Source organism: Gossypium raimondii, chromosome 7 (assembly GCF_025698545.1).
Source record: "Gossypium raimondii isolate GPD5lz chromosome 7, ASM2569854v1, whole genome shotgun sequence".
Classification (NCBI taxonomy): Eukaryota; Viridiplantae; Streptophyta; class Magnoliopsida; order Malvales; family Malvaceae; genus Gossypium; species Gossypium raimondii.
This window is the reverse complement of record NC_068571.1, coordinates 46,926,109-46,945,619: the sequence shown is the minus strand read 5'-3', so window position 1 is coordinate 46,945,619 and position 19,511 is coordinate 46,926,109. Positions and strand designations below refer to the sequence as shown.

Sequence of the window (19,511 nt, the reverse complement as noted above, 5' to 3'; positions counted from 1 at the left end):
AAGCGCGCGAAAGTAAAAGGGCCAAAAGAAAATTAATCCTGGCCTCCAGAGCGCACCGCTTTGATGAGGACCAAATCGAAATGAGAGAAAAATAATAGGGTCAAAATTGCAAATAAAAAAACTGCATTAGAAAAATAGAAAATTCGGAAGGACCAAAACGGTGAATATCCCCAAAAGTCAGAAAACGCGCGGATCCTCCCCTGGGTCGGGTCACCGTGCGGGTCAGGGCCAAAACGGCGTCGTTTTGGCTCCTGACCCTTAAGGGCAAAACGGCGCCGTTTCATTAAAGCAATTTTTTTAAAAAAAAAACTTCAATCTTTCAGTGTAAAAAAAAAAACTGCAGAGAGGAAAAAACATTCTCTCAATCCTTCCCCTTTCCGGCCAAATGGGCCACCGTCGGCCCCGCCGTGGGCGGTGGTCGGTGGTCGGAAGCCCAAACGTCGGGCTTTTAAGCCCTGCTTCAAGGACCACTGAAGACCAAGTCTTCATAGCCTCGGGGTCACGAGAGAAAAAAAAAATCGTCGCCCTCCTTGCCCGATTTCGGTGACCCAAAGTAGGACTCCGGCGACGATGCTCGCGGGGCGATTCCGGTAAGATTCTTTCTCCTTTTCCCTTTTTTATTATTATATGTTCTCATATATATATATGATTGAAAAAAACGAAAGAAAAAAATAAGTGAACCAGAAACGGAAATAAAAAAGGAAAAGAAGAACACCTTTTTTTTTGTATTGATTTCTCAATATTTTTGTTTTTTTTACATTTTGTTCTTCTTCTTACAATCTGTTTTAAAATCGGTCTTTATACCGAAAATTAAAAACAAAAAACCTCCTGTTGCTTGTTGCTGTTGTCGCTCTTTATTATTTGCAGGTATAGGGCGGTGGAGGAGACGTGACACGGACGGGGTAGGTGCGCCATTTGCGCTGACGGGGCAGAAGTCAGAAGACCCTAGCATGCGGCACCGAGGGAGGGGCTAGGGTTCTGAAACCCTAGTCTCTGTTGGGTTTGGGCCTATTGTTTTTGTTTTGCTGGTATAAGGCCCGGGCAAATTTGGGCTGTACAGTAAATATAAATACACAATTGATGAAAGTAATAAAATACGTATAATAAAATTAAAATATATAAATAAATCAAAATAATGCTTTGGTTGAATGATAATTTTAAAAAAAATTTAATATAATTGACATAAGTTTCAATATCACTATATACATTTATTTTTATTTTTAAAATTAAAAAATTAAAATATCTTCAAATGATATATTTTATTTTAAATACAAAAAAAAATATTTTTATAATTTTTTCAAATTTATGTTATTTAACTCGATATACCAACTCCGTTTACTGTAACATGACCCAGGTTAAGACATAAGAAATTGAAAAGATGCTCCCATCACGTGTAAGGTAAGACGTAACAAACTGAAAAAGAGTAACTGCCAATAACAACATAAAAGTGTAAGTTTGGATTTTGATTTCAGCTTCCAACAGTAAATCAACAGATTATATTTTTATTATTAAGTCTTCAATTCTTTTTTTATTATCAGGATTTGTAAACCAATGAAATCCACTAGCCTTGATGCTATATCAAGCTTAGAACCAAACTCTTCAACTCCACACACTGATATATTTCAAGATTAATTGTTCTTAAAACTGTGCCATTTCCATTCATCCGATCCTTAGTCCTATAGGCAACAAATTTGATTGTGTTCGTTGATTGACCCTCGCTAAAATTTCGGATTCCTAAGGTTTATGACCCCAATGTCAAATCTTGTTACCCCTGCTGCAAACGTAAGATTCCTAAACAACACTGTCACTTGCTTCCTTTCGACATCCTACTTCAACAACCTCCCCGTTGTCTGATATATACCGGACTAAATATTTTAAGAAAAATGAAGAATCGTACCTTATCTCGTACGCAGAACCGGCATCTGGACGTAGACAGCATTGCAAAAACGATTACGGTTCTACATCTGCAGTGGTGAAAAGTTGGGTATCGTTTAGGATCAAGTGAAATATCAAATTTATGAAATAAAATTTCTATTTTTAAGTTTATAATTATTAAGTGTAAGTTAGATTAGAATGTGATTTTACTTTTAAGTGATGACAACCTTTTCTTTTGTATTATTTAATTGATTGAGCAGAGCAAAAATTTAAATATAATAAAATGACTAGTTTACAATATAGGTAAATGTCGAATATGAAAAATTCGAGCACCATATCTAATTACTATTGCATTACATGATGGGGTAGCCACTTCCTTTTATTATTAACTTCAGTTTCAAGTTTTTTAAACTTTAATGCTTTAATAAAACACCAATGAAATCCACTAATCTTCATACTATATAAAGCTTAGTACCAAACTCTTGAACTTCAAACACTGATTTATTTCCATACCATCTCTCAAGATTAACTGTTTCTAAAACAGTGCCATTTCCATTAATCCTTACTCCAGTTGGCAACAAACCCGAATCTATTCGTGGATCTACCCTCGCGGCCGCTAGCCAGAACTTGTTTAATCGCGCCCTCTTAATGTTATCTCGTGTTGGCTGTATGGTTTCGATGATGGATCTGCCACCCTGAAGTGTAATCTTTCGAGTCTGGTTTGCAGTGAAGTCGGTAACCATGACAAATTTTTCTTCTTCATCAACTGCCACCCCGGCTGCCAACGAAAGATTCCTCAACAAAACGGTCACTTCCTTGGTTTTGGCATCGTACTTCAACAGTCTCCCCGTCGAATCCATAACACTTAACGCTATGTCAAGTTGCCTGCAAGAATAGACAAACTGTTGTCATGGGCAAATCTAGAAAAAAGTTTTTAAAAAGAATTATAAATTTTTGAGATATCAAAATATAATTTTATCATATATTAATTTTTTTCATTTATCATTTTTTTCAAAGGATTAAACATTTTTTTGGAGGCTAAAGTGCAATTTGATATCATTTATGAATAGATTGAATTGCAATTTTCTATCGCTCGTGACTGTTTTGTTCTAATTTGTCGTTTGAGTCTTTGGAGGTGGTTTACATCCACTGGTTTTTAAACCAAATCTGTCATCAATCTAGTTAGGGCACTGGTTCATTAGTCCAATTGGTTCAATTGAAAATTTTTAAAATATGTGGATCAACCGATTTTTTAATCGTTCAATTGGCTCATACTAGTTCCAATTTAATCAGTTCAAAGCCACACTTCGAACCGATCCATCAACCAGTTCCAGATCCAATCGATTCAGTCCAATTCAAACTACAACGGTTATATCTCAATGTATCCATTATAAAAAAATTAGTGTTAGATAAAAATATTTTAAGTAGAATGAAGAATCGGAAAGAAGCAAATAAGGTTACATTATATCGAAAACGGAACTGGCATCAGTGAAGTAGACATTTCCAGTATGTTGATGGACATCGACACCGTTGCAGAAACGGTAAGGTTCACCATCTGCGGCAATGGAAAGTTAAGTTACCAATCCTCCTCTAGGACCCAAAACTCCAAATCCGAAAAATGCATCGCAGACATACAACTGATTTGATTGGTGGTGCAATGCCATCCCTGATGACCTTCCACAAACCGGTTTTGGATTGGCAAGTTTCGTGCCATCGCACATAGACTTTGACCTAAAAAAATTAATGTCATGATCCATATCGAATAGCAATATATGAACTACTTTGATCCATTGAGTCTCAGAATCTTATTCAGAAATTTCCTTTTTTTACCCTCCATTTTCGTAACATATGGGATTGTAACATAGCTTTGGCAATGCTATTTGCTACCTTTACCGGAAAACTAATTATGGTTTTAATGGGTTTATCTTGTAGCAATGATGGGAATAAATGCCTGGCCTCAAATTAATGATCGCAATAAAATTTAATACACTATTCGTGCTCCAATGTAGTATTTGTGTTTAATAATATTTATATATTTGGGGTACTTACTAACTTTTAATGTTTAATTGGATTTTATAATTGATTTGATGAAATTTTATGATTAACTAATAATATTAACAATTAACTTTCATCAACTCAAACCTTAAAACCGAAAAAGAATTACAGTCATCAAACTATATTTAACAAATTAAATAAATTTAAGTTAACACTAAATTTATTCTATTAACAAAATAATGAGAACTCAAACCTAATAATAAATATTTGGGTAAAACTTGAATTAAACATTAAAAGTGAACATGGTTATCTTTAGGTACCAAAATGTATAACTTTTGATAAATACAAGTACTATGTTAGATAAAAATAATAATACAAGTGATACATTAAAAGAATCAAACTCGAATACCAAATAATATAATAAACCAAAAAAATTCCAAACTTACTCCACTATAAAAGTGTTCACGTTTAGGGAAAAATAGATTTTAAGATGGATGTGTGAGTTTTAATTAATTTTTAAAATTTAAATTAGTCGTAGAGTTTTTTTTTTTTTTTGCAGAGGCTAATCTGAAGTGAGCAAACAGGGTACTTGATCCTCAAAACTAAAAAAAATCAATTCAATTCTCTTATAAATAGAAAAATTATAAAATAATATATATAGTAAAATTACACTTCAACCTCCAAAATGAAAAATTTTCAATTCAGTTCACTTATAAATAAATAAAGAAATTAAAAATTAATATATAGTAAAATTGCCCTTTAACTCTCCTAAAATGAAAAGGAAAAATTATGTTTTAAATAATATATTTAAAAGTTATTTAATTAATGTCAAAATCATATATTTTCTTTAAAGATTTCAGTACTCAATTTAATTCATTAGACCGATGACTTTAAGAGTCAAATTACATGTTGCTTAAATTTTGAAAGTTTAGCTAAAAATATTAGGTCTAATAAATGAATTTGAATAAAATATTAAATTAGTATAAAATATGAGTAGGACTTGAGCTTATATATTCAAGCTTGAGTCTATCTGCCCCAAACATTTTTTAAGTTTACAATATATATTATATATTATGTAATTATAATACATAAAAGTTAAATCTATTACAATATACAATTCAATAATGTTAATATTAAAATATATATGTTATATGGCCTAATTATATAGAATTTTAATAAATAATATATATAATTTTTAAATACTAAATTAAATATGGTATGAATATATATTTTTTAAATGTGCTCAATATATATTTTTAAATCATAAAAATAATATGGTGGACTTAAAACAGACTTAAGTTGACCATTTAAAAATATGAACGAACTTGGATAAATTTTGAGACTCATATTTCGAGCCGAGTTAGCTTGGACAGACACGAAGTGTATTAATATCACACATAAACTCAAACAAACTTGACCTGGCCTATAAATACCACTAATTTGAATCTCCCAACAATTTATCCTTCAATCTATTTTTTTAATTCTTCAAAAGTAATAAACATTATGTTTTGGTCACTAAATTTCAAAAAATTATTATATGGTCATTTACATTATGTCACTAAGCCATTTATTCTCGTTAAGAGTGTGTTGAGGGGGGTATCTTTCTTATTGGGAGAAGTCTTTAAAGTGTCATCTTCCAAGCAATTGATCGAATCTTCAAACAGTGAAGGTATTGTGCCTGGTGTGTCTATGCTCAATTTTACCTCGGATTTTGTCTCTTTACTTCGAAGAAAACTCGAAGGAACCCATGAAATTTAACGGACACGTTAACTCTAAGAAGACTTAGCAGCCAGATGCTCATCTTGCAGATGGGAAACTCTTGAATTTTAAGAACCTTTTTTGTATTTGTTTTAATTTGCTTGAATGTATTGAGCTAATGTTGCTGGTCGGAGCCACTAGGACTTTTAATTATCCATAATTATGGTGACGGAATGATGCAAGGTTTTAGAATTAGATTGATGATCAAATTGTTCAGATCATCGATTTGATCGAGCCTGATCAAATATTTTTAAATTACTAGAAATCAGATTTCTACATGATTTAAACATTTTAACTCTTTTTCTCTATTCACACCCTTGAGAGAAAGGAGTTCGGTTGAGTTGGTAAAGCTTCAAGTCCTAAACTATTAGATTTCAGTTTAGGAAAGTTTATATTAAAGTTCTCTCTGGAAGCGAAATTAATATCTCACTTTATCAAGTTGCATCTTTTCATTAAATTTAGGTGTGTTCATTGTGTTTACTATTTTGGTAATGCATTTGAAACTAAAGAAGTTAGGAGAAAGTGTGGAAAGCACACCCAATTTCAATTTGTGATTTATAATTTTGTTCTCAAAAGCTAATTTACTCATTTTCTTCATAAGATATATAGTTATTTCTTTTTTCAATTTCAAATTTGAGTTATATATCTTAATTGATCCGGTTTTTTTCATTTACATATTTGGTTTCAAAACTTAACTTTACACTAAAATATTTATTACATGCGTATGCATATTGAAATTACGCATTTACAATTATTATGCACCAGCTAATTTTATATTTATATCTATATCTATATCTACATATATTACGGAATTATATTGTATTTTTTCCTTCCATCAAATTATATATTGTACTTGCCTAATTATTTAATGAAAAATTGTGTGAAAGAGCGAAAAATGTGGAGACTCAATTATTGAATAAGACAGATTGTTTGGACCAATTTCATCGAAAACCAGCTGAAATATAGGTCTAAAGAATGGTATTGGATCAGTTGAATCATGAACTGATATAAATCGGTTGAACAAGCTAAAAATTTGATTGAATTGATAGTTGAATTGATTTTTTATTTTTTATTTTATAAAACTTTAATCGAACCGATTGAACCAATCAAACTGGTGGGTCAATGACCTGATCGATTTAACTATCGATATGGTTGTGAAAACATTGGAGAGATTTTCAGATACCCTTGGTCCATTGGAAGGGAATAGGATTGTAATGGAAAAGTCATTATGTGTGAATGGAATATGGTTGTAATGGAATTGAATAGGCATAAGAATGGTTTGGTTGGATGAAATAAATATTGTAATAGTATTCATACATTTGGTTGAAAGGAATTAATATTCAATTATATAATAATAATAATAATAATAATAATAATAATAATAATAATAATAATAATAATAATAATAAATTTTTTAATATTCTAAAAATAAATAAATAATGAAAACCTATAAATATGATATTAATATATAAATTGCATAAAATTAAAATAAAATAAAGTACTAAATTACTAAAAAAATTAATACATAAAATAAATACAATAGTAGATAAAACGATATACGACTTCACCCTAGATATTTTACACTTTCTCCCACAAAAAAACTTGTAATGCCACTCTGTTTGTATTTCCATCAATTACTCTCCTATCAAAAAAATGAGTTAGTTCTGTCAATCCTCTTATACGTTTTGTTAAGGATATTGAATAAAATATATCTATGTAACCACGATTATATGACCAATCATTTATCAAATATATCATTTATCCAATAAAATTCTTTTAGGACCCCTTTTCACAAATGAATTTAGTAAGTTTAAATTTTGTAAATATGAATAAAAGGTTTATATAAAAGGAATCTTGTAAATATTCCAAAACAAGCTATACTCACTGAAAAAGTTGCATTTTTAAAAAATTGATACGAACCCTCAAAATCATTTGAATTTCTCTTTTTTCACCAATTGTATATGGCTGCTCGTTGTTATTCATTGTTAATGTTAATAAATGAAATAAACGAAAATTTCTGTTAATTATTTTTTGCTCTTCTTTACCTCATAGTTTTATTGAATAGAAAGAGCTTCTTTTTTTGTCACTATATTTTTGAAAATGAACGTTTAAATGTCCTTCAAAAGTAAGTAAATAGATCAGAAACATATAAAACATTGTTAATCCGGCGGTGGACCAAGCTATTATTGCAAAATCGGTGAATACAACCAACTGTCACTAAGAATTTCATCTTTGGACCAAAAACAAGTAAGGGGTGGAATTCCACAAAGAGAAAGTGTACTTACTAAAAAGCAATTTGGGTAATGGGCACGTGCTTTCTTAAACCACCCATAAAAACCATATTCCGACTTTTATCTGGAGAATATCCAACAATAGCTTCCATGGAATGAATAATCGATCCGGATGTTAAAAACAACAATGCTTTTGAATAAGCAAGAGTAATTAAATGAAATAAAGCGGCTTGATAAGACCCCATACCTAGAGCTAACATCACAAATTCTATCAATTTAATCCTCCATATTTTCATCATAAATTAAAATTAGAAAACAAATTTAGAACTTTTGGAGAGAGAAAGAGACAATGAGATCGGAATCAACTCTTATTGACAGCCTAAGGAACGTAACACTGAACCCTAACCTTAAATCAATTACCTAATTTGTTCAACCACCGATCCAATTATGAAATTCTTGATTCCAATAATACTTTTACCTAAGCTTATTCTAATGAGACATGAGCTTGTCAAAGCCCAAATGTAAAGAAAATAGAAACAAAAGCCTATTTTTATTAAGATATGGGCTCATACGTTATCAAAAGCCTAATTAAATAGTTTATGTAAATTGGGACAAAAATGTCGGAAAAAAGCCCATTAAGGGTAACATACAAAGCTTAAACCCTAAACATAGAAAAACCCTAATTTCCGCCATATGCTTTCTTTCACATTATAGACATTTATTTCCTCCCAATTATTTTCATCGTTAGGGAGAACGAAAATAGAAATGGGAAGCGATAGCGAAGTAGAGAAGACGCAACAGAAGGAGAAGGAGAGGAAGAAGATGTTAGCTATAGCTCCCATCGCAAAGCCCCTTGCTGGCAAAAAGCTCTCCAAGAAAACCCTTAAGCTCGTCCGAAAAGGTTTCCCAAAATCAATCGTTTTCATGAGCATCTCTTTTGGGTTTTTGTTTCTTTGTTTATCAGGAATTTCCCATCGGAGAAAAAATATTTGACTTTTATGTTTTACCCGAAGTTCTAATAGTGGAATTTGTGAAAATATTGATTGTTTGTGTTTGAAATTTTCAATCTTTTTTCTGAGAACATGTTGCTGTTTCATTGTTGTAGCATCTGAGCACAAATGCTTGAAGAGAGGAGTAAAGGAAGTGGTTAAAAGTATTAGGCGTGGTCATAAAGGGTAAACTTTTTTTTTTTTAACTTTCAGTTTAGATTCTACTTGAATGCCTCTAAAAATTTTCAATTTAAGTTATGTCACGTAAGATTTTCTGTGTCTTTAAACAGTTAAATCAACTATTTTAGTATCTAAAGGACTTGATCGATATAATATTGATAGTTTGAGAAATAATTAGAATTATTTGAAGTTTAGGTGCCAATTTAGAACGAGGAACATAGTTTCATGGACTGAGAAATATTGGTCATTTTGTCAGTGCAGTTCAATGCACGATCATGTTAAATAATTGTTTACTTTCACTGGATTTAAGCAAAAAAAAAAAAAAGCATCAATTACACTTTTCTTTCTATGAACATCAGTTAGTAAATGGGGTGATAATTATTTATCTGTTCAAAAATGTAAGTTTAGAGAATTTTGAGGTACCAGTTTCAAATCTTCAACATGCGTGGGTTTGATCCTGATTTATTGTGCTGAATTTGAGTTGAGTTAGTTGATTGAACTAGCTATTCAATTTGGTGCTTGTAATGGTTGGTTTTGATTGTAACTGTTGATATACTTGTAAGTTAAAACTACAAATTTTAGATTTTTTTTCTTTTTGCATTTAAACCCTAAACCCTAAATCAGTACCATTAATATTCATATAATTATACTCCTTTCCCCCTTAATCTTCACATATTATATAGCTGTATTGAGGGTCATGTTTCTTCAATCTTTTTGCTGAATGCAGATTATGTGTTATAGCTGGAAACATATCTCCTATTGATGTCATAACTCATGTTCCGATCCTATGTGAAGAGGCTGAAATTCCATATGTCTATGTTTCTTCAAAAGAAGTAAGTCTGGATCTTGGACCTCTCTCGTTTTCGTCTAATTTAGTGGCATTGCATGCTAAAAGTGGTCGATCTACTTGCCTATCGAAAACGTTAGAATCTAAGTTCATTTACAGTCTCTAAAGAGCCTGTGTCCATTTATGTATGTGAAATATTTGTAAAGGCCCTCAACAGTTCACATATTTGGCTGATTGGGTCTTAGATCCTGCAATTTGACCCTAAACATAAGCAAAGCACAACTAAAGGGTCAATGGCGGGTTTCGAGCTTAAGTCAGTAGCTTATGCAAGGGATGAACCCTGCTTGATTAGTTTTCATTTGCCATTTTCAGGATCTTGCAACAGCAGGAGCTACTAAGAGACCAACATGCTGTGTTTTGGTGCTAACCAAGCCCACCAAAGGTGAACTCGCCATCGAGGAACAAGAAAAGATGAAAGCCGATTATAGCCAGATAGTATCGGATGTATCTGAGCTTACATCATCCCTTTTCTAATTAACTCAGAAAAAAAAAATTGTTGTGCTTGTCATATAAGCATTGTTGTTGACAATCTTATTTTCCTGCAGCTCAGGTAATGGTGCTTTGTCCCCGGCATTTGACTATCTGTTCAAAACCTTTTGTTTTACTTCTTTTAACCCGCTTCTTTTAAGTGTTTATTCAGTGAAGTCATTGGCTTTTTAATAGTTAAGTCATAATCCATCCCCTGAACTTGAACACTTCTCTAGTGTTGGTACTTAAAAGAAATTTTTTTGTCCAAATTGGTACCTTAACATGTATTCTGTTAAAACCAAAAAAAAAAAAAAAAATTAAGGGGTAATATGCTATTTGGTACCTATATTTGGCTTGAATGTTCAATTTGTTACCCAAGTTTTTTTGTCCCAATTTATAGGTAAGTTTTTTTTTAGTCTGGTATTTGAGGGTTTGTTTCCCAGTTAAGTGTGAATGTTATGTTTTCAAGAGCATACGTGTCAAATATTTATTAGTTTGTGTACTAATTTGAACATTGAAATCAAATATAGGTACCAAATGGTATATTAACCTAAGAATTAACACTGTTACTTTTTTGCATATGTGGCATTTTCAGCCTATGAGAAGCTGACACTAGGACTCCTAAAACATTTAAAACTTATAACAAGTATATAAAAACAATTTTATATTCTTCGTCACCATCGTTCACCTTTAACATCATCATCGGTCATCACCTTCATATTATGGCTTTGCTTCAAATTTTGTTCTTTTTTTTTTCAATCGCTTCTCAAAATTTCAGAATTTTTTTTCAGATCGGTGGAATTATTTTCAAATAACTATATTAAGAATAGAGAATGGGATGTGGGGATTTTCATTTCCTTCAAGTTTTGAACTTTTTATGGTTTAATCCAGTCAAAACTTTCCTGAATTTTACGAGTCACCATATTCTGTTGATTCTTACCAAAAAAATATGTTTAGGTATGTCCATTAGTGGAACTTTTTATGCTTCTCACCAAACATATTTAGGTTTTTTTCAAAACTTACTCAAATAAATTGATCATTTACTAAAATGATCTAGGTGCAAAATCTTGTATGAAAATGATATGTTTCTATTGTGCATTTTGGTGCCGGTCATCTCACAGTCGGTATCACCTTCCATCATCGCATAATGATTGCTCAATAATTGTTCAGTCTATAAAAAAATGAATATTTTTTGTGTCGGCACAGTGTTTGTAAGCATTGGTATGTATTTTTCAAATACATTTTAAAAATACTGGTATTTTGGGATTTAAGAAGAAAAGAAAATAATATTTGAATAGGTGTCAGCGCTTATGTTGCCGGCACTGATTTAATTTTTTTTAAAAAGGATTTTCTATTTTTGTGGTGTCGGTGTTTATGTTTCCAACACCGGTTTAAATTTTTTAAAAAAATAATTTTTTGCTTTTTTTGATGTCGGCATTCCCATTGTCAGCAGCGGTGTGGCTTTTGATTTTTTTTTTGTTAGCACTGGCGTGGTTTTTGATTTTTGAGTTTTAAAAAAGCCAAAAACACTTTTATCATTAATAGAAGATTGTGGCGTTGCCATATTTGTTGCCGCTAATCGCACCTCCTCCACTATCAGTGTATTCTTCCTCTATTTGCTGCTATCACCATATAGTATTTTCCGACATCAATTTATTCAACATTGTAGCTTGATTCAAAAAAGCTAAGGAAAAATGAAATCAAAAGAGGGAGAGAAGAAGACAAGACTTGGGAAATATAACAATTAATGATAACAGTAATAAAATTAATTAATTATAAAATGAATAAGAGGCCAATAGGGTCAAACGAAAAGGATATATCAGAAACAACAAAGATACTAAAATAATTATTCTCGAAAAGATAAAGAAATTGAGTTCATAAATTTGACTTTACTTAATATAAAAATATTTTATTCTCTTAAAAATTTGTATATGAAAATTAAAAGTTTAAGAAATTAAAGTGTTTGGAATGGAATTTTTATTGTAATTAAATCTCATTCATTGCTGCAATTAAAACCCATTTTGTCTTTTCAACTGCAATTTTATTCTTATATACAGCTAAAATTGCATTAATTAATGGAATTTAATTGCAATAAAACTCATTCCGCCTTTCCAATGGCAATTTTATGCCCATGTACAGCTTTAATTGCATTAATTAATGGAATTTAATTAACGGCAATTCCGGTGACGAGAAACCCAACCCAAAATACCTAAAACATCAATTTTTTTAATATTTGAATTGGTGTTGTGGACATCTATTAAAACATTTTTTTTTAAATCTCAGAATATTAGTATTTTTTAAAGTGTGTTTAAAAAAATACATACCGGTATTAGTAAACACAATTCCAACACAAAAAAAATATTTTTTATAAACCAAACAATCATCGGACAATCATTATGGGATGATGGAAGGTGATGTCGACGGTGAGATGATCTGCACCTACATACACTATAGAAAATGAGTCGTTTTCGTATAAAACATTGCACTTAAATCATTTTCATAAATAAACATGTTTAACCTTCTTTTCTTCTCTTCGGTGGAAATAGATTTTATAAACACAAAATAGTACTTGGGTTTAAATTTTTTGAAATTTATTTCCTTAAAAAAGTATTTTTAGTTCGAGACATAAAAGACAATAATAGAAAATATAAATATAATGAACTCTTTAGTAGATTTTTATGTTTTATCTTAACATTTTATAACTTATAACAACATTCATAAATACGAAGTGTATTCATTATTAAATTAATTTTCTATAACAGTATATATCTTTAAAATTTTAAGTAAATTTATAGGTATTTTATACAAGCTATCTTATTAATTATAATTTATTAAATAAAAATATCTTGATTAAAATGATTAAGTTTCACATTAAAAATCTATTAAGCATATTTTATTAAATGAAAATAATCTTCAATAAAACTATTAAGTTTAAGTAAATAAATATTAAACTATGAATTTGAAACATCATAAATTTATAGATTGATTACTTGAATTTAAAACCCATAATAAATTAATTAATTTAATTTGATAACTTATACCGATTAATTTAACTTGCTAGATTTATGAATTTTATAATTAAATATGTGAAAGACTATACATACATCTTGTTATAAGTCTTTTAATTTTGTTGACTTGATTCTCCTTTCTTTTCCTTTCTTTTTTAACATAATTCTCACTTTTTATTTGATGGAACATGAATATGAATTCTATGATATGTTTACAATGATTATCTCTATAAGAATATGCTCTTATAGGTGTATAACAACCACCTCTCTATAATAAACAAAATCTTGGTAGACAAATGAGATTATTTTAGAAATGGTTGATTGCATAAAAATAAATAAATTTCCTAATTTCCAACCACCGCTTTCGATGCTTTGTCATCGAAAATTGAAGAACCTTGTTGCAGGCACTTAAAAAGACAATGGACGAGCAACTGAAAAAGGGCCAAAACAGGCCCAACGTCATGACGAGGAATATCGAGATGATGCCATGGACGTGTCACGATGAGTCGACAAACGACATCACGACATGGCGACGTGTTCCCACATAAATCTAGGAATATTTTAGTCATATTAGGACTTTAATATTAGCTTATTTAAAGGGCCTTTGTAACCTTATTTTAAAGGACCATTTCACCAATAAAGGCTCATTTTCAACTTTATTTACAGAAATGGGCTATTTTTTTCATTGTTTACCGGAATGGGCCGAAAACTACAAAACGCATTCACGTAGAAGCGTTTTAGGGGAAATTTCAGCAAATCACGTCCCTAAGGGAGCGATTTTGCCATGTCAGCACAAAATGCGCTGACGTGGATATGCTTTGCTGACGTGGCAAAATCGCTCACTCAAGGACGCGTTTTAGCCTGTGTTTTTTTTAAGGTTACGGCTATTTGCATGTTTAGTGCCTAAGGTTTGTGGGTTTAGGATTTTAGGGTTGTAGTGTTAGTGTTTTGTTAAAATAATTTAGGGTTTTATTCATTTAGGGTTTAAAAATTTTAAAAAATAAATCAGAGTTTAGAGTTTTTAAAAAAATTAATTAAACTAGGTTTTAGGTGTTTTAAATAAATAAATTAAATTAAGGTTTAAAGTTTTTAAGAAAATTAATTAAATTAGGGTTAGTTTTTTTAAAAAATAATTTTGTGTTTAGGTTAATGGTTTAGAAAAAATTATATTGATAAGAAGGATTTTGTTTTTTTTTTTACAGTAGTTTCAGAATAATTAATTTTGAGAAGACGACTCTGAAAAGATAATGTTAAAAACGCTTCAAGCAGGATGCACTATTATCAAAATTACTGAAAAAAACTCCACGTGGACGCTATTTTTCTACAGTAGTTCCTGAAAAAATAATTTTGAGAAGACGGTTCTAAAAAATAATTTCAAAAATGCTTCAAGTAGGATGCACTGTCAGTAAATTTACTGAAAAAAGCTCCCACGTGGACGCTCTTTTTCTACAGTAGTTCCTGAAAAATAATTTTGAGAAGACTGTTCTGAAAAAATAGTGTCAAAAACGCTTAAAGTAAGATGCACTGTCAGCAAAATTACTAAAAAAGGCTCCCACGTGGACGCTCTTTTTCTACAGTAGTTCCTGAAAAATAATTTTAAGAAGACGGTTCTGAAAAAATAGTGTCAAAAACACTTCAAGCAGGATGCACTGTCAGCAAAATTACTGAAAAAACTCCCACGTGGACTATCTTTTTCTACAGTAGTTCCTGTTTGGCCTTAAGCTATAAATGAGCCAAATTTCATTCTCATGTTGCATAAATTACGGCAAGAAAAATTAGAGAGGCTAAGCAGAATATAAATTGAAGATGAGTGAACGTATTAGTGCTGTTATTTATTATAATGGTGAGGTCCGTGACACCGAGAACGACATTGTTTTTTATTAGAGAACACAACGCGACTGGTTTTTAACCAGAACATAAATTTGACAAAACTTTGTAAAAGACTTAGGCGCAAAATTTTCAGAATGACTCCAATGAGAGTTTCGTCTATTAAGTATCGATTTTGTACTTCGGTTGATCTCGTGACATATGACTCATTTGATATCAAAGGTGGTCGTAGCTTGGAAGCGATGGTGCAGATTCATCTCGCTAGTGGATCACCCTATCTTGAGATATATGTACAATTTTCATCACCAAATGAAGCATTTGCGACTTCAACATCTACTGATGTTTAATAGGAATACACGACCCCTACCCGACACTCTATTAGTGGGAGGCAAAACATAGAAACGCTCGTGTTTGGTGGCAGTATAGAATACACAACTCGTGCACGACACTCAGTTAGTGGATGGACATGCACCTCAGTGGGTCGATGTTCGATGCTGGAAATACATACTGAGAAATGACATCAACTTCTAGTGGTTGGCAATCTACATCTGATTGGGGACGTTACAAAATGTCTACAAAAAGGGATGATGTACTCCCTACGACGTCCACTGACGATGGGACCTTGTATGTTGCAGATGATGGTGGGTTGGATGATAAGTCTAGTGTGGATCCACTTTGAGAGCCCGACCCCGATGGTCCAGAAGTTGCACTATTTTCTGAATCAGAGCCTGTTCCAACTGAACCTAAAGACGATGAAGAGGGTTTAGATGAAGAAGAAGAAGATCCGCGATTCAGGGCGTACCCTGTTTCAACTCACATGCATAATGTCAATCTATCAGCAGATGATGCATTGAAGTTTCTAGATCTAGCATACAGAATGTGTGACCATACAAGTTCGTCATTAGATTCGGGTGAATTGGAAGTTAGTAAGGATTTTTCCAGTAATGATAGTTTTCTTGGTGCATTGTAACAGCATAGCATTATGAACGGGGTTAACTACCACGTGGTTAAATCTAAATCCGAGAAGTTTGATGCCAAGTGTACAGTGCAAGACGGTATATATTCATGGAAAATCATCGCTTCAGTTAGGAAAACAACAGACTTGTGGAAGATAAAAAAGTACAAAGGTCTACATACCTGTGTTACCGGTACAGTATCACTGGGTGTTTAGGGTTTTTGAATAATATTGTTATTACTTAATGTTGCATTACTTAACGTTGCATTACTTAACATACTTTATTGACAGGTGTTTCACAAAACCATCCCAAGATGAATTCAGATATGGTAGCTAGGTTAATACTACCGATGGTGAAGGCGGATCCTAGGACTTCTATATCGGTCTTAATTGCCAATAATTGTAGCCAATTGAAGTACATGCCCTATTTCCGCAAGGCTTGGATAGCTAAGCAGAAGACGTTGGAAAATATGCATAGTGGGTAAGACACTTCATATAATGATGTGTGACAGTGGTGTTAGGTGCTGGAGAGGTACGTCCCAGGTTGCATAACAGACCTTGAAACGGGCCATGCATACTACAACGACCGATTGCTCTATGGATGCCAAGTGTTCAAGCGTTTGTTCTGGAGCTTTAAACAATATAGGGACACATTTGTGTACTAGAAGTCATTGGTACAAATTAACGGTACATTTATGTACGGTAGATATACCCATTGGCTATTGCTAGCTGTGGCACAGGATGATAGTGGAAGAATCCTTCCAATTGCGTTTGCAATAACACCAGGGGAGTCAGGTGATAATTGGGATTTCTTTCTTTCTAGGTTAAGGAGGCATGTTTGCCCCCAACCTGATATCTGCGTTATATCGGATCGAAGCACTGGAATACTAGCCGCAATTGAGTGACAGGGAAGCCTATGGAATCCTACATACCATCGGTATTTTTTAATGCACATTACGTCCAACTACTACGGGAAATATTAGTCTACCACTGAACGACGGCAAGTGACCAACATGGGTATTTAATCTCTATTAATATAATTTCGTTTGTAATATTTAATTTATTCTAAACGGAAGAGTGGTATGTAATTTTCGCTATCAACTTATATTGGCAGGGTATAAGATCAATAAGAACAGTTTTCATGATATGTTGGCGATTTTGTGGTCAGTTAACAAACCATGCTACCTCTATACCATACCTTTCGATCCATGGACACAAGCATACGATGGCGGCCTACGATATGGTCATATACCCTCAAACCTGGCTAAATGCATAAATTTTTTTCTAAAAGGAACGCGTCATTTACCGATAACCTCGGTTGTGTGAGAGACATATTTTCATTTGGCGGCACTATTTCCAAAGCGAGCAGCTAGTTATAAAGGCCAAATGTAGGGTGGCCATGTATGGTGCCGGAAGGTATTGCAAAAAATTAAAAATGCGAATGCGCGGGCCAACACCATGTACACAGTGTGTCACGATTGAGATAATCTATGGTTTTGTGTGACGGAGTTTGACAGACCTAACCAAGGTATTACATGCAGGCAATATCATGTACACCTGAGAAATAGAATTTGCGACTATGGGACGTTTGACGCACTTCGTTATCCATGCGCTCATGTAATTGCAGTTTGTCAGAATCTTCATTTGGATCCTATGAGCTGTGTCGACGAAGTGTACAAAATAGAATACATGTACAATGTATGGAGACACGTATTCTCACTAGTCTCAAATGAACGTAAATGGCTGTCTGTATTGTTTACTCCATTTAAGTTGTTACCGGATAGAGAATTACATTGCAAACCAAAAGGTCGACCTTACTCGAGTAGAATACGTAATAATATGGATATCCAGGAAAGAATGAATCAATAAAAGTTGTACGGATTGTGTAGGAACCCAGGTCATACAATTCGAACATGTCCAAATCAAAATAGTTAATAATTGCGTAAATGAAACTATGTTGCATTATTTCTTTGCCTTATTCAAAAAATTTTCTATTTTATTAAATAGTACAAAATATAAAAATAATTTACTATTAAAATATTCAAAAACAAATTTTATTTTATTAAATAAAATAATATAAAAATAGTTTGTACAAATATATTAAAAAAATTTAATGTATGTGCCAGTCGGAATCAGTGCCACGAGGGGGTGGTCGATGGTTACGCGCTGGATTTCTTCTTGGTTCAGCTTTCGACGGGGGTTACGGTTGCTCCGGTGGGGGTTGTGGTTGTTCTGGTTGTGGGTGTTAGGAGGATGACCTACCTTTGATAGAATAAAGAATGCAGAGGTGTTTGCATCATCCACGGCGGAGGTGTTTGAATCCCATAAGGCGATGAAGATTGGTAATGAGATGAGCTCTCAGACGGTGCCTCATGCGATCCCTTCTGCGACAATAGCCTATATATCGTCAGTTGAATCGAAGTCATCGGGAAAAGAGATGCACTGGGCCATACATTTCAATCTGGTATAGGACTGGGAAAAGCAAACATATAAGGGTTAGGATACATATAAGGGCTAGGATATGCACCTGGTATAATCTGAAGGGGCTGTGGTGTGGGTGTCGTCGCTTGAGGTGTTAGGCCCGATGATTGTATGGCCATTGTTGATGGGCCCTGCTGTCATTCATTCTCCTTAGATTTAAAGGGTTCTTAGTTCTCTTTCAACAAGGATTTACCGACGCCTCTACTCTTTTGACAGCAAATATGGCTTACCATGGATCCTAAACTATGACATGTAATCCGATGCGCACACTAACTCTGGAACAATGATAGATTCGCGAGTAGGTATACGATCATATCGATTTTTCCAAATTTTGATATATTTTGAGAAAAATACCAGCCAATTCGTATTCGATTGTTGTAAGTCAATTTTGTACTCATCATCGAGCACCTCAGGTGTCACGAGAATTAGTTGTTGGAATTCAAATTACCACACACTCTATCCGTCTGGTGCATCTCGACAGTAGCATAGTTGACCAATGGGACCTTAACATGCCAAATGTTTCAATTTGGAAAAAATTCATCCGGAATTACTGCCCGAATTACCGGATCCTCGTATAGTGTCCATTGAAACTATATGAACGTGATAAAAATATTAGTTATATACATAATACTAAATACTAAATATAAAATGACTATGTTATGTATATATATTATTTAATACTTACATGTGCTTCCGACTGTTGGTCTAATAGAAGTCGTATATCTTCAAGAGCGGTAGGTATTCCAACATAACTCGCCAAATGGTTCCACCTAATTAAATAATTTTTTAGCATAAAATTATATTTTAAATCTATGTAATAATTGTAAAATATAATATAAATTTTACCTCGTTATGAGTGTGAATATATATGGGTGGTTCACTCGATGACATAAAAAT

General features: G+C 32.5%; 2 protein-coding genes and 1 long non-coding RNA gene across 3 annotated transcripts; 2 read left to right on the top strand and 1 right to left on the bottom strand.

Annotated features, from left to right (window-relative positions):
* Nucleotides 1-153: 153 nt before the first annotated feature.
* LOC128042381 (uncharacterized) lies at nucleotides 154-1,136 on the top strand. The gene is made up of 2 exons (XR_008197704.1): nucleotides 154-590; nucleotides 868-1,136. It is a non-coding gene; the product is annotated as an uncharacterized LOC128042381 (long non-coding RNA).
* Nucleotides 1,137-2,327: 1,191 nt separating this feature from the next.
* Nucleotides 2,328-3,589, bottom strand: LOC105803481 (protein STRICTOSIDINE SYNTHASE-LIKE 12-like). The gene is made up of 2 exons (XM_052633968.1): nucleotides 3,456-3,589; nucleotides 2,328-2,760 (listed from the first exon to the last, which is right to left on the bottom strand). Exons 1-2 carry the CDS (start codon nucleotides 3,587-3,589, stop codon nucleotides 2,328-2,330), a joined length of 567 nt encoding a protein of 188 aa, XP_052489928.1.
* Nucleotides 3,590-8,532: 4,943 nt separating this feature from the next.
* LOC105786897 (H/ACA ribonucleoprotein complex subunit 2-like protein) lies at nucleotides 8,533-10,542 on the top strand. The gene is made up of 4 exons (XM_012613373.2): nucleotides 8,533-8,760; nucleotides 8,965-9,034; nucleotides 9,756-9,861; nucleotides 10,188-10,542. The coding sequence occupies exons 1-4, from the start codon at nucleotides 8,625-8,627 to the stop codon at nucleotides 10,347-10,349; spliced, it is 474 nt and encodes a 157-aa protein (XP_012468827.1). The 5' UTR covers nucleotides 8,533-8,624; the 3' UTR covers nucleotides 10,350-10,542.
* Nucleotides 10,543-19,511: the final 8,969 nt, after the last annotated feature.

Bases quoted from the DNA above. Each gene is read 5' to 3' on its own strand.
- LOC105803481 (XM_052633968.1), bottom strand. From the start codon at position 3,589: ATGGCACGAAACTTGCCAATCCAAAACCGGTTTGTGGAAGGTCATCAG. The intron at 2,761-3,455 runs GTAACTTAACTT...CTATTCTTGCAG, and splicing joins TGGGTCCTAGAGGAGGATTG to GCAACTTGACATAGCGTTAA.
- LOC105786897 (XM_012613373.2), top strand. From the start codon at position 8,625: ATGGGAAGCGATAGCGAAGTAGAGAAGACGCAACAGAAGGAGAAGGAG. The intron at 8,761-8,964 runs GTTTCCCAAAAT...TCATTGTTGTAG, and splicing joins CCTTAAGCTCGTCCGAAAAG to CATCTGAGCACAAATGCTTG. The intron at 9,862-10,187 runs GTAAGTCTGGAT...TGCCATTTTCAG, and splicing joins TCTATGTTTCTTCAAAAGAA to GATCTTGCAACAGCAGGAGC.